This window comes from Talpa europaea (assembly GCF_964194135.1).
Source record: "Talpa europaea genome assembly, chromosome: 8".
Lineage (NCBI taxonomy): Eukaryota > Metazoa > Chordata > Mammalia > Eulipotyphla > Talpidae > Talpa > Talpa europaea.
In genome coordinates, this window is record NC_140075.1 from 92,626,688 (window position 1) to 92,640,854 (window position 14,167).

General features: G+C 54.5%; 1 protein-coding gene across 1 annotated transcript in view; it reads right to left on the bottom strand.

Moving 5' to 3' along the window:
- Nucleotides 1-4,667: 4,667 nt before the first annotated feature.
- Nucleotides 4,668-14,167, bottom strand: part of SPTB (spectrin beta, erythrocytic) — a gene marked incomplete at its 3' end in the record, with an annotated part of 70,255 nt that continues 60,755 nt past the window's right edge. The window contains exons 32-35 of the mRNA XM_084239607.1: nt 7,468-7,730; nt 5,282-5,455; nt 4,978-5,020; nt 4,668-4,835 (exon numbers count right to left, since the gene is read on the bottom strand). Coding sequence (XP_084095733.1) covers nt 4,668-4,835; nt 4,978-5,020; nt 5,282-5,455; nt 7,468-7,730 — 648 coding nt within the window. The remainder of the gene's footprint in view (nt 4,836-4,977; nt 5,021-5,281; nt 5,456-7,467; nt 7,731-14,167) is intronic.

Here is a 14,167-nt window from a genome sequence, read left to right on the forward strand (position 1 = left end):
ACTGGGCAAGGGTCTTCACCTGCTGCCTGTGAGAACGCTGGTGCTCCCCTGGGTTCAAGGTGACCTTCCACCAGCCCGCCCCTCTGAGGCCAGCGTGGCCGCTTTCCTTGTATATAGTTCTCTGGTAAGAAGCCAAATATTTAAGCTCACCTCTTCCCAGGGAGAGCAAGCCCGGCTCCAGCATGGGCTGGCCACTGCCAGACTGAGGAGCCCACCCCAGGGAGATGCAGGAAGGTGACCTGGGGAGGCTTTGCTTTTTAACTGCCTTTTCTTAGGCTCCAGGCAGAAATGAGGCCCATAATTTATTGCTTTCCATGCTGTGGTATGTTTGTGTGTTGTGTGTTTTTGTTGTTGATTCCCTTCCTGTGAAGAATGTAATGGACTCTGTTCAGGTACTTTTGTGGGTTGCCTCCCTGACCCTGTGGTTGTCGCTAATGTACACACATTTCATTATTTGCCAATGGTGCAATAACCAGTGCTGACCAAACGACCTGTGTGTGGCCTCCTTACTGGGCCTGGCTGGGTGGGAAGGTGGATCACAGCCAGGGATGTCTTGGTGGAGATGGGACGTGGGGGTCGTGGAGGCCCTAGGGGGCTCCTGAGAGCCTAGGGCAGCACGGGGTGTGGAGGGAAATTCTGCCAAATTCTACCAACTGCTCCATGGAATTCTGTCCATCCCCAGCCTGGCATCCTGTCCCTGAGCCAGCTTTTGGTTTTTTGCCCCAAAGGCCAAAGTCAGACTGAAAAAGGCGGGGGAGCGGGACTAGAACATTTTTCTAATAAGCTGAAGTTTCCAGTATCAGGTGCCTTTTACTTCTCACCCTCTCTCTTTTTCAGGAGACATCCTAACAGGTAAGGATTTCAAATCTGGAACCTAAAAATGCCTTAAGGTGGCTTCCAACATTGGGTGAGGGCAGAAGTGCATTTTTTTTCTGGAATAGATTGTTTTCCTCCCATCCTCTAAAGTGTCTGATTCCAAGAGGCTAGGAACACCTCCTTATTTCTAATTGCATTTTTTTGCCCCTTCTCCATGGTGTACTGGCCTCGTTTTGTCCTGTTTCTTCTGGCTGGCATCTGGGAGGGGGACTGGGGAGCCCAGGAGGTAGACCCGCCCTACACTGTCCGCGTGTCTGCCGGGTCAGGCCCCGCAAGTCTGACCTGGGAGGACTCGAGCTGAAGGTGGAGCTGCCGAGTCTAGCGGAGGGGAGATGGGGGGCAGCCGAGGCGCTCCCAGTGGAAGCAGACGGGGAGCTGGCTCGTGTTCCTCAGCTGTGCCGGGCTCACATCCACAGTCGCGGGCGAGAGCTGCTCCACCAGGCAAGTGACACTAAGTGGTCGTAATGGCGTGGGCTGGGTCCCTAGCTGGGAAACCTAGACTGCTTTTTCCTCAGCTGAAAATTGAAGGAGATGGATGAGTCACTGCTTCTCAAACTTCCTGACTCAGAGTCTTCAGGGGCCGTTGTAGCTAACGCCACTTTCCCCAGGTGAGCCTCACACACCACTATGCATGTCTGGGCCCCTGGGCCAGCTCAGTGGTTCTCATGGGGTGTTCATTAGCGTCACCGGAGGGGGGTCTTTTAAAACTGGTGATGCCTAGGTCCCCTCCATCCACACCAATTGACATCACCCCACTGGAGCAGAGTACCCGGCATGGGAATTCTGGTGGTTCTGAAGTTCAGGCAGGGTGAGTTCTCTGTCCTGAACCCCATGGACAAATGCCTGCAGCAGGCCCTCAGGATAGAGGGATGCAGGAACAAGACTTTCTCAGGGTCTTGGGCGAGGAGGTATGGGGCCAGGAGCTGTCAGAGTTGTCCCATAAGACTCCTGGGGTCAGGTCAGGGTATGGCTCTCTCTTGACCTATGATGGTCCGCGACCCTGCCCTCTTGGCCCCATTCAAAGGAAAACAAGGCTAGAGAAGTGAAAAACAGAAATATAGAGCATTAATTGATTTATTAGAAAAACTAGTAAATGGGTTTCCTCTGGTTGGTGGAAGCACATTTGAGCAGGTAGAGGACAAGGCCCAGCCGGCCCCGGGGCCAGCCCCAGATTGCATGGTCTGTGCCCAACAGGGCTGCAGTCCTCTGCAGCCACCTCCTCTCTTGTGTCCTCCCTGAGCTTGCTTGTCCAAGGGACTGAGCCATGTAGCCCTCTGGATCTCTGCCCCCCAATGCTGAAGGGCCAGGACCAGCTTCGGGGACCCTAGTTGCCCTCCAGGAGGCAGGAAGGAGTAGTATATGGGGAAGCTGAGCCTTCCACAAGCCCCCTGCTATGGGGACTTGGGGGAGGGAAGCCCAAGGACACCCAGCCAGACTCAGTTGAGGCCTGGGCAAGAGGGAAGGAGGACCACCCGGCCGTGCCCAGAAGGAGCTTCCTCCAACTGCCCCTGGGAGGAAGCCTCGTATGCTGGTGTGGACTGGAGCTGCGGCAGCCTAGTTGGGGGTACTGTTAAAAGGCTGCAAAGTAGAAAATGTAAGGAGGAAAATAAGAAACCTTGCGGGGGCACTGGGAGGCTTGGACCCAGTGTGGCGTAGGCGCCTCCCAAAGCTGGGAGCCTGCAGTTTGTCCATCTGGTTGAGTGTCTTGGGGCCTGTGAAGGAGGGGTGCAAGGGGAGCTGGCAATAGACAGTGGGTCACATGCAGCCGGCTGCCCTTGCCCAGTCTGGGGGGGGGGGGGCTTGGGTGGTGAGAGTCTAGCTCTTTGGGTCCCTTTCATTCTTGGGTGTGTGGAGCTGCTTGCTGGAAATTCCTCACCTTAGGTGCTACTTTGGCACACGTGGAGGGGAGAGGGTGACCCTTGGCTCCCTAAGGACTGGCCAGGGCAATAGTTGAGGGAGACTCTTGCCACCATCTGCTCTCAGTAAAGAACTTGCTCTCCGCCTGGGAGCAGGACGTGCCCTCGGACGCACCAGAGGCCTTCATAGTGCCAGGTGAGTATAGTCGGCACGCTGCCTCCTGCCTTGATTTCCCCAGGTGTAGAAAGAGGCTGGTGAACAGTAGCTATTCCCTGTAGATGCAAAGAGGGCTGCAGGGTTTGCTGCAGAGGCCAAATAAAGACCCTTGCTAGAGAGGGGGGAAGTCAGGCTCCATAGGAGAACTTCACCCTGTGATTCTTGTCTGCTGAAGTTGGCTGTACTGAGTGAGGGGCTTCTGGGAAGACCTAGTCACTGAATGCCTTACTCTCCCCCCACAGCCCCCCTCCCTCCATTCCTACCTGAGCCTCATTCATTTCCAGGGAATTATCTTAGTGTGTTGAAGGCTCCTTCCTGTAGGGAAGGTGATGGAAACAAATTGCAGGCCCCAGGGGAAACGCCTGCTGCCCCCCGCTTCAGCCCTCTTTTGAACTTAACCCCAGTTAAGACGCCGGGCTCGAGTTGTATTGCTTTCAGAAGTAGTGGGGAAACCTGTGGATTGGTGGGCTCCTCCCAGCAGCACAGGGAAGTCTCCCTCGGGTCGGAGGCGACACGGCCCCTTTTGGTTGAGCTAGGGATGCTGGGGGATGTTTGGTGACTGGTACCCAAGGCCAGGAACTTCAAGAGACGCTGATCAGGGGTCCAGCCTTCAAGACTCTGGCCCTAGCACTGACCCAGGTGTGAGCCATGTTTGCCACCTCAGGGTGACAGGTCGCAGACTTGGCTGTCTGTCTAGCCACTGCCCTCAGATGGGACCAGCTGCAGACAGGGCACCACTGGCCATTTGGCTTCGGGATGCTCTACTCCAGGTGTATCTGGGGACCTGCATCATCTCCCTAAGAGGCCCTGGGTGTGAGGTGGATATTGCTGGTTTGGCAGCTACGGGGAGTGGGGGAGGATTCCAGATTGGAGAGGCAGAGCCTTGGGCAGTGTGGAGACCTACCTACCTCCTTCAGTCAGGCCTGAGCCATAAGTTCTAACTGTAATTTTTAAAGTGGAGCAGCTTGAGAGCTCAAGAGTCCTCCTACCACCTATGGTGGTAGTAAAGGTTGGTGGAGGTGGCAGGCGGCCAAGTAGAACCCACAGACCTGGAGGGGGCCCTCCCCCTTTTAGGTGAGAGGACAGCGGGAGGGATGTGGTGGCCCCTGAGGTGAGTCCCTGTTCTAAGGAAGCCCAGGGGAGAGGGGTACCTGAGGGGTCCCAAGCAGGCCTTGCCCAGAGCAAGGGCTTTATGGGCCTCCTGAAGGCCCCTCATGCCCCTCAGGATGGGCCAGACTCCTCCAACATCTCTTCCCTTCCCCAAGCTGCAACCAGGGGAGAGGCCAGCCCAATACACAGGGGGTGGCCATTAGAGGAACCTCACAAACCTTCTCCAGCTTTCTGAGACTTGGGGTGTTGGCGTGCCCTCAGCCCCGGGGGAGGCCATGTACCTAGGAGAACCGTTTCCATTCTCAGTCCTGGCGCTGGGAGCCACTGTCCCTGGAGCTCCGAGCTCCCTCTGCGGGAGAGCCAGGGCTGCACAGCGGTGAAGGGCGCGGAGGCAGGTGTCGGGCCAGGTCCCGGGCGGGCAAAGGCAGCTATTGCAGTGCAGCGTGGGCCCCAGGGCCCGACCCGACAACACAGAGCAGGCAGGCGGCAGGCAGTGGGCAGCCTGGGAGGTGGGCAGGAGGAGGACCAGGCTGGTCCCTTCCAGGATGGGCGGCATTTGTCCCTGTGGCACCCACCACCAGGCCCCACCCGTGGGGCGCCACTAGAGGCTACTTCTTCTTGGGGAAGAAGCTGAATCTCTTCTCTTTATCTTTCTTGCCAAGGCTGGCATCCGGGCCCGTGATGGAGGGCAGGGGCAGGCTCTGCGCCTTGACGCGAATGCTCTGGGACTCGTTGATGGCGGTGCTCACGCCCTGCAGCCACGACAGCATCTCCTCCTGCAGGGCGGAAGGGTCAGGGCCCCACATGTCCTGCCTCCCACCCACCCTAGGACTGCCCAATCTGAGGGGACCTGAGGTCGGTGGCTAGGGTCTCCCCCAACCGCCCCTTTGTTGGCAGGCGAAGCGGCCCTGCACTCACCTCATCCTTGCCGTGGAAGAGCCACTCACTGCCGTTGCTCAGCCTAGGAGGACAGGGGTTTCCTGACATGGGACTGGTCTGGAGCCTTGTCCCTGGGCAGGGGGCTGCTCCAGCCCCAAAGCCCCCTATGCCTCCCCCTGACCACAGCCCTCTCAGGTAGCACACATGAGAGAGAGGTACAGATTTGGAATATTGGCCTCATTGAAAAATCCCCATGGGGCAACTCAGGCCTGGAGTTGGTCCCAGACAGTGGGCCTGTGTCTGGTCACGCATGGTGCCAGGGCAGCGGCAGCAGGCGCCTCACCTCAGCTTGAACACGTGCTTCTTCTTCTTGTAGTTGGCAGCAACCTCACAGATGGCATGTCTCAGGGCCAGGGGCTCCTCCCCATGGTAGGGAACCCCTAGTGCCAGGTTCTTGGCGTCCTTGTAGAAGGTCAGCTGGCTGTTTCTGAGCACACAGTACAAGTTGTTCCAGGACCTGCAAAGAGGCAGACAGGCAGGTCACCCGGGCTTGATCCAGCACCTTTATAAGCAAATCTTTACCTTTTTGAATTACACTCTCTGTGCCTGGATAAATAGCAACACATTTTACCATTTGAGAAAATGGAATAAACTTGTCTGCATGTAATAATTCAACCACCAAAAGCTAACTATTATTAACATTTTATTTCTAGTCTTTTTTCTGTTCAGATACTTGTTTTCTATGTACATATTGCTAAAATTGGATTATACTGTGTATTCAATTTTGGGTCCTGCTTTTAAGTTGGCTCCCATCAGTAGTATGTTCCCATATTCTCAAATTATTTCTTGAAAATAATTCCAAACAGCGATATAAAAATAATCCCTTTATAATGGGTCTTATAATACTAGAAAATATCTACAGTGGAGTGATTTGATAAACATTCTTGTGCATTAATCTTTGCCTCTAATGTTGATCTTACCTTGAGATAGAATTATTTTAGTCTAAAAATAATTTAGTCTAAACTGATGACTGTAACCCTGGGGGATTAGACTTAAAGATTAGACTTAGATTACATTTAGACTAAAATAATTATTTTTAAACTAAATAATTTTAGATTAAAATAATTATTTTAGTCTAAAACCAAGTGTAAGCTTTTCAAAGTATCCCCGCACCCATCAGTGTCTGCTGGTCTCTGCAGCACTGTAACTGGAGCAGGGCTTTGTTTTGGTTATTTGTTTTGTTGATATGTGCTCAGTATATGATACTAGCACTATTTAAAGACATTTTTGCAAATCAAGGCTCATCTCAACTAGTGTTTGGTGAGGACAAGCTCATGAGCTTAACGTGAGGGCTGACCTGAGCTGGTTCCCTGGCCGACAGGCAACTTGCTGTGGTCTCACAGTGATGAACAAGGGCCAGCACTAAGCTTTTCTTCTTCCCCTCCTCCCTGCTCTCTGTTCTCCCTCTCCACTTTGGAGGCCAGGGAGGTGGAGAACTAGCAGGGCACATGGGGAGGAAGGACTAGAAGGGCACAGAGAGAACTTGACCTGTACAAAGCTGGCTGCATAACCGTTTCATAGCTTGGGACTTTCCCCCTAACCCTGACCACCCTGTAGCCCAAGCAAGGCCGTACCTGAGGAGGAGCCGGGGGTTGGAATACAACTTTACCTCCAACAAATGACTTAACCTCTCTGAGATTCCATTTCCAGTCTGAAAAATGCAAACCTCAATACTTCAGGGGAGATTGCAGAGATTTTATTAATCCTAACATAATGCTGGCACATAGTAGGTGCTCGATAAAGGCTAGTTTCCTCTTTCCTGGTGGACTTCATGTAAGCAACAAATCGCTTCAAGGCTGTTGAGCCCCCAAAGCTGCTTCAGGAATTTGAAATGGTTTTGGAGGTCCCCAGGACTAGCTGGCTTCAACCTTTTGATGCTGCCCTGGGCTGGGACTCTGGGCTGCCACCCCGGAGACTCCTGGCAGGAGCATCCCTGGAGAGACCAAGCCTGGGCATGTCTGGCAGGAGAGGACACAGCCTGTGAATGAATCCCCCAGGGTCACAGTCATCGAATGACAGTAGGGAGCAACCCCTGGAAGGCAGCTAGGCCAACTCCACTTTTCCTCTCCTCCTTTACAACTGGGGAAACTGAGGCCCACGTTGGTTAAAAAATGGGATTTGGCCAAAGATAGGTTGTTAGTGCCAAAACCTACCTTCCTGTTACTCAGCCCTAGGATAGTGAGAACTGCTAGGGCTCACCGAGTTCCCAGCCTGTGCCAGGTGTGGCATCTACTGAGGAGGCGTCATATTCTTATCATCCTGTTTTGCAAATGTGGAGATTAAGCTAAGTGACTTGTACAAGGTCACAGGATTTGAACTCAGGAACTAAAGACAGGTTTTTCCCATGCTGTCCAGAAGTCCATGGCTGTCCCAGACGGAACCAGGAAGACTCAGGCCCAAAGCAGAGGGACCCTCCCCCAGTACATGCCCATGTTGCCCACCCCGACCCTGACACTCCACCCCCCATACCTGTTGGACGCCTTCTTGTTGGGCCCCTCCAGGTCGTGCTTGCGGCCCAGGTAGCCCTCCATCTGCACGCTGTGCCCGTGGTCCCGCTGGGCTGGCAGCGTGGTGGGCTCGTCGCCCTCGCTCAGAGGTGTGTCCAGGACCTTAAAGAGGGGCTCTGTGGTGGGCCTCTCATCCCCGCCGGCTTTCTCCTCTCGTCCTTCCTCATGTGGCCCTGGTGGGGGTGGCGGCTGCAGGTCCTGAGGCCACTGCCTCTCTTCTTTCCCCTGCTTGGGGGGTATATGGAGAACACGTTGCTGGAAGTTCAGATCCAGGGATGGCAAATCTGGGCAGAACTGGGGCGTCAGCAGCCCCCCACACCACCCCCAGCCGGTTCCTTTATGCTGGCACCTCCTGGCCTACGCTGACTCGACCCACCCAGCTTGCTTCCCTGGATTGCCCATGCCCCCTGCCTCCATCCCTGCCCCCTCACTCCAGCCTAGCAGCAACAGGAGGTTCTGAGAGTGAGCTAAAGGGGCCTCAGTGATCTCACCCAGGGGGCTTTCCATGCTGCGGGCAGAGCCCTGGTTCCCGGCCAATGTCCGCCAGACCCTCCAACTCTGACCAAGTTATATGGGGGCTCTGGCCAGCTTTCCATGGAGAGTGTTTTGGCTAAGATGGGATGTTGAGTGGGAACTCCTCTTTAACCTTCCAATTGTATCTAAAGCCACAAAGCTAAAGGCATCACGTCCAAAGTCTCTCTACCACCTTATAAAGGGGAACCCAGACTGTTCTGGGCCACGGTGCAAGACACAGCTCTGCCCTCATCACTTGGCAAGCATTTGCGGGAGCTGGGAAGTGGCGCTGAGCTCTGGCTGTCTCTTACCATCACCTCAGGAGTTAAAAAGGCCTAGACCCACCCTCAGGCTGCCCTGTTCTGGCTGGCAGTGAAGTCATTGCAGAGGTATTTGTTTGAAGGTGCAGCAACAGTGTAGGGTCACCCACAGGGGGAAGTGTGGCCCAGGAAAAATGGTGCCTCTTACCCTCTGCACTTCCCTCTGGAGGGTGGGATGCAACTGGCCCAGAACCAGTGAGGGCTGCCAGTGGAGCCAAGCACTACACGTCAGGTGCCCCCAAGAAGGGGAAGCAACCCCATGTCCCAGGGGGCCACCTCCTTATGCAGAGACCTTGCTGATCTGCCCTTGTATGGCTGCAGCACGAAAGGAGGCAGGCAGGTGTAGGGGTAGAGGCAGCCAGGTGGGGCAAGAATGGGTGGGTCTCAGTTCTAAGGGCAGAAGACTGTCCAGCTTGAGCCAGAACCCTCTCCCAAAGGCCTGACCTCACAGCACCAGGTGCAAAGAGTCCAGTGGGCCCCCAAGCAGGCCATGTCTGGACACACCTGAAAGACCAAGGGCATCGCCGGCCCAAGAGCCTCCCCAGGTAGAGAATGCTCCTTTTCCTGCTCCCTATTCCCTGCCCCCAAAGACTGAAGATGAAGTCCCAGATGAGTGCCAGGGAAAATCCAGAAAAGAGCAGACCTGTGTGTGGGTCCTTCAGAAGATGGCTCAAACCCGAAGCAGAGAAGTGAGAAATGAGGGATGGGAGAATGTGCACGAAAGAACAGAAAGGGAGGCTGAAGCGAGGCTGAAAGGCAAAACAGTCACGCAGGTAGCCCATCAAATTAGGGCAGCTCAATAGCCAGGTTGCAAGTTAGGGTTGGTAAGATTCCCTTTAAAGAAAGGATAATGCGCTGGAGGAGTTTGAAAATCACTACCCTAGTCTAACACCTTTATGAGAAACCAGACACACAGAGAGGTTAAATGATTCACCGGTGGTCACACAGCTAACAGGTATCGATGGTGACAAAGTACATGCAGCACATCTCTAGTGCTGGCACCTTTTCCTGAGATTTGGGCTTGGACCATACTCATTTTTATGCATCTTGCAGAATCTGTGTCCGATTGTCTGCAATAAACCAGCAATGGCCACAAAGATCTAGATACCCCAAAGCCTGCCTGGATATCCTCTAGCAGGGAGGAAGGACAGGAGTGGTAGGGAGGGGGCTTGGAGCCTGGGTTTGGGGGCCTTCAGTGGACCAACCAATCAGGTCAACTCCTGACTTGAGTATAGAGGTTGGGGGTGGATTATAAATGCAGAAAATGAAGCCTCTTCGTATCTCCCACCTCTCTAGCTCTAGCCTCAAACCCAAAGCTACTCTTCCTCGGGGGCAGGAGGGGGTTCAGGGGGTGAGGCACTGTCTATGCTGTTCCTCCTGTGATGGGTCAGAGCCCTCCCCAGCCCTGCTCAGGGGCCTCGGGGAAGATGCAGCTACAGGGAGGGAAGCCCACCAGACCCTCATAAGACGTGTGCCCTCTCACCCAGCCTCTACATTTGTTAGAGAACTGTCCTGTGTGTCCACATTTTCTTCCTATGCTTTCACTTCCATTGTCCTTGCTTCTGGAACTGTCCTCTGAAAATAAAGATGGATTTTGCCAGGATTACTTCCCAACTTAATCACATGTTTCTTTTGATTCCTGGGCTGCTACCCAGGCTCAGGGCTGGGACTTCTCTCCCTCCCTGGGCCAGGGGATGGGGCACAGATGAGAAAGATGGAGATGGGATGAAGGTGGAGTGCAGCAGGAGGTGCGGTAGGAGCTTTGGGGACCAATCCTTTCTTCCTCTCAGCTCCTAAGGGAGGATGGCCAGCTCTGGGGAAGAGGGGAATAATGTGAGGATGGGGGTAGAATAAGGAATTTCTAGAAGGCCATGTGGACAGATACCAGATAGGGTCTCTGCTCACAGAAACAGCCCCTTCCCTCAACCCTGTGCTGTTCTCCCACCAGGGACAGTAGCCTTCTGAGGGTCTGCTCCTGCCCAAATGACTCTGGAGCTATGCACACACCTGCACCAGGGTTCAAAGCCCAGGTGTTGAGCCTATAAATGTTGGTTCTCATGACCCTTCACCCCTCCCCACCCATCCCCCCTCTTCAGGTGTTGGCAGCAGTCACTGCCCTATGTGGCTAGTGCGGCAATCTCAAAACCCCTGTTGTGCCTGGAGAAAGGGATGCTTATGATGGAGACACCAGCAGGCAAATCTTTACCCGCCTTCAGCCATTTCAGCTGGAGCACTCAGAGGCTTCAGGCAGGAATGGGGTAGTTATTTGGAGGGTTAAGTCCTTCAGGGACTTGAGGACTCACCAGAAATACTGAAGGGGAAGCAGAGAGGGAGGAGTCTCAGGTGAAGGCAGAGGTCACCAGACAGGACTGGGGCAACAGCCTATTGTTGCTAAGGGGAAGGTTCTGATAATTTACAATTGGATTTTTATGAAGAGCTCATTACTTTGCAAAAATAAGACTCCAAGGAAGACTATAAGAGAGATCTATCGGGCCTCCCCGGTGGCGCAGCGGTTGAGCGCTGGGTTGCGAAGCTGCCCGCAGCCTCTGCAGCGCCGGTTCTATCCCCGGCTGCTCCCTGGCCCCGGAGGAGGGTCCCACATGGCGCGCAGACCTCTCCTGCCGCCCGCTGCTCCCCTCAGCAGTGTGCTTCGGTCCTTCTGCCTGCTCTGCTCCCCGCTCTGGCTCTGGTGAATTCTCTCGCCCTCCCACGCTTCTGACTGTACCCAGTGCTTGTATAAATAAAATAAAAAAAAATAAATAAAAATAAATCTTTAAAAAAAAAAAAAAAAGAGAGATCTATCAATATCTAACCCCTTTTCCAAAGCAAAAACATTTAAAACTTACCCTGGGGCACTGGTGTCCACAGTGAAATGCACAGAGGGAAGGGAGAGCTGGGTTTTGCCAGGGGCCTCCTCGGTTGGCCACACCCTGAGCAGAGCCTCAGCTCCAAGAGTGCACAGAGGTCAGTTTAACGTGTAATTCATAAAAGGCAAGGAATTAGTCTGTGGTCTTAATGTCCAGTCGCGCCAAGGGGATGATGCAGGTAGATGGGGTCTTTGTTAGGGGATCATGGGTGTTAAAGAGGGCAGAGGCTGATGCAAGAAAGATTTCAGAATTCTGGAGCTAGAAAAAGGCCTGGGCTAGGCAGTTCACCCCCTAGAAAACTGATAGGAACACTGAATTCCAGAAAACTCACTGACCATATGGGATCACGAGATGGTGGCAGCACTGAAGCAGGCCATGGCGTCTGCTTCCCTGTCCACACAATGCATTTCAGAGCTGACAGTAGTGGTGGCAGGACAGTGGGCACACAACACGGGCAGGGAAGGAGCAGAGGGAGCCAAGAAACTGGGCAGAGGTGTACCCGTGACCTGGGATGCTTGGGTCCAGGGCTCCAAACCTATTGATGGAGTGGGCTGAGGCCTGTGATTGCAGTGAATTAGTCCCTGCCTCTTTCTAAGCCAGACCATCAAGGACTTCCTAGCTGACCAGCTGCGTGGATGACCCTTATGCCCACATGGGGCCCAGGGGTACATGCTTTGCACTGATTTCTGAGAGAGCTGGGAAAGGTAGTTACGCTACCCCTAGAACCAAGCAAAGCTCTGCTACGGAGAAGCTGCTTTGCCCAAATGGCAGAGGGGCTGAGCATAGCAGAGCATTAGGAGGGGCTGGCGGAGGAGCCAGACTCCAGAGTTGGCTGCCTGTGTGGCTGTAGAGGCGGACAGTTTCTGCTAAAGATCCTGGATAGAAGAGATGACCCGAGACTCTTTCTATCCTCTATGCTTTCAGGCAGCAGGCCTGACACTTCAGCCCTCAGGCCAATCAGACAGAGGCAAGGGCAAGCTGGGGAGAGCTGGGTTTGACCAGTGGCCTCCTCGATTGGTAACACCCTGTGCAGAGGGTGCACATCTGCACCCGAAAGGTTCCTAGCCCAGAGACACCCCCCAAAGGAGCCAAGGGACACTATGAAAGAGGAGGGTACAACAGCTTAGAAGGAATTCTGGTGTCAGGCAGGGGTGGCTGGGCCGTCTAGACCATAGGTGGGAGTGACAGTTTGAGGAGGGAGGGTCCAGGGGATGGGCCTGGAATAAGGGGAGGGGCTGCATGGAGCCAGATTCTCTGGTTTGAGGGTCAGAGGCAGGGGCACTGAGAGGAGAATGTGTTAAGTGCCTGTTGGGATAGTGATGTCAGGGCAGGGGGCAGGGTACCAGCAGGGAGAGCCTCGCTCCCGGCAAAGGATGGCCACCTCACCGTCTGCAGAGTCTTGCAAGGTCAAGCCGAGTCTTGAAAGCTTGATGTTCTAGGGTGCTACCTTGCAGGAGATCTGGCCTGGGTAGGAAGGGCAAGCAAGTAGAGGATGGAGCAGCTCCTCTACAAAGGAGATTCAAGAATTCCTGGAGAGGGACAGACACGTGCATTTCTTCTGGAAATGGAAGGGGCTGAAGGTGAGCCAGCAGGTGGTGTGGGGGGTGGCACACAGATCATCAACTCTCCAGCTCCCAGGAGGAAAGTAACCTGGTGTGAGACCACAGAGTGTCTTTTTGAGGTGCTAGAAGATGCTAGATGAGTTTAGATACATCAACAAAGAAGGAAACACAGGCGAGGGGACTTTCTGTAGAGGCAGAGCTGGTGAGTGAGCACTCAGGTGTGAGGGTACACCCCAGAGAGCAAGGGACACAAAACAGCCAGCAAGGCCTGAGCCCAGGTGTGTAGGAGTCCCAGAGGGGGCCCAGGAACTGGTGTGAGAACCCCTATGGCAATGTTTCTTTTAGGGGATGAAGGACTGGAATGAGGGCTGGAGAAAAAGGGAAACATGAAGACAAATAATCACCGACAAGCTGCCAGATGTTCTACCTCCACCTTCACTCTCTTCCGGTTCGCACCCTCTCTGTGGCAGGCATTTTCAGGACCCCTGTTTTACAGGTGAAGGAAGCTGGGGTGGGGGTGAATGAGTGACCTGCACACAGCCCTCGTCAAGTGAGTGAAAACTGAAGCTGCACGTCTGTTTGGTTCCACATGCTGTGCTCCTAGTAAATCCCGCAGCCAGGGCGGGAGAACTATTGCTCCCCAGGAAACACCTTTGTGGTGGGGATCCTGCTGTAAGAGATGGGCTGACCAACATAAGACTGGCTGAGGCAGTGGGACCACGTCAGAGCCGCCCTGGAGGAGGCCAGAGGAGACCTGTCACTAGACCCCTAGAGACCAGCCACTCTTACCCGCCCCGTGTCTGCTGCTGGGCTCTGTTCTGGGGGTGAGGGTTGGACCGTAAAAAGGTTGTGGGCAAACTGGGAAGCCTGCTCAGAAAACAGCTGTTTACAAGACAAAAAAGGAGATGGTTTGTTGACAGCAAGACACAAAGAGATGGCAATTCAGGGTGAGCCTAGACAAGCGCCTGTCAGAGAAAGGAGTTGTGGCTGAACAGGAAAGCAGCGTGAGGAATTGAGCCAAGAGGCCGCTGGTGAGGGGCCCCAGGTTGGTGAGGGCAGTGGTGAGGGGCTCTCATGACAAGTGGGGGTGGGGAGCAGAGGGGCTGGACACTGTGCCCCAGGAGCCAGCTGTCTGAGCCAACAATTGGGGATTCAACTGAAGGGACTCAGAACAGCAGGCCCCCAAGTGGGGAGAGTGAGAGGGGAGCAAGGGGGGGTGGCGTGTGGGTCCCTGGGGACGGGAAGGGGGAGACCTGTTCCACAGCCATCACGGGCGAGATGGGGACGAGACTTCCTCCGGAGCGGTCTTCATGATTCCCACCAACACGGCGGTCGCCTCGGGTCCCTGCCTGAAGCGGCTGGTGGCTGCTGATTCCTCAGGGCCCCCAAGGCAGACACTC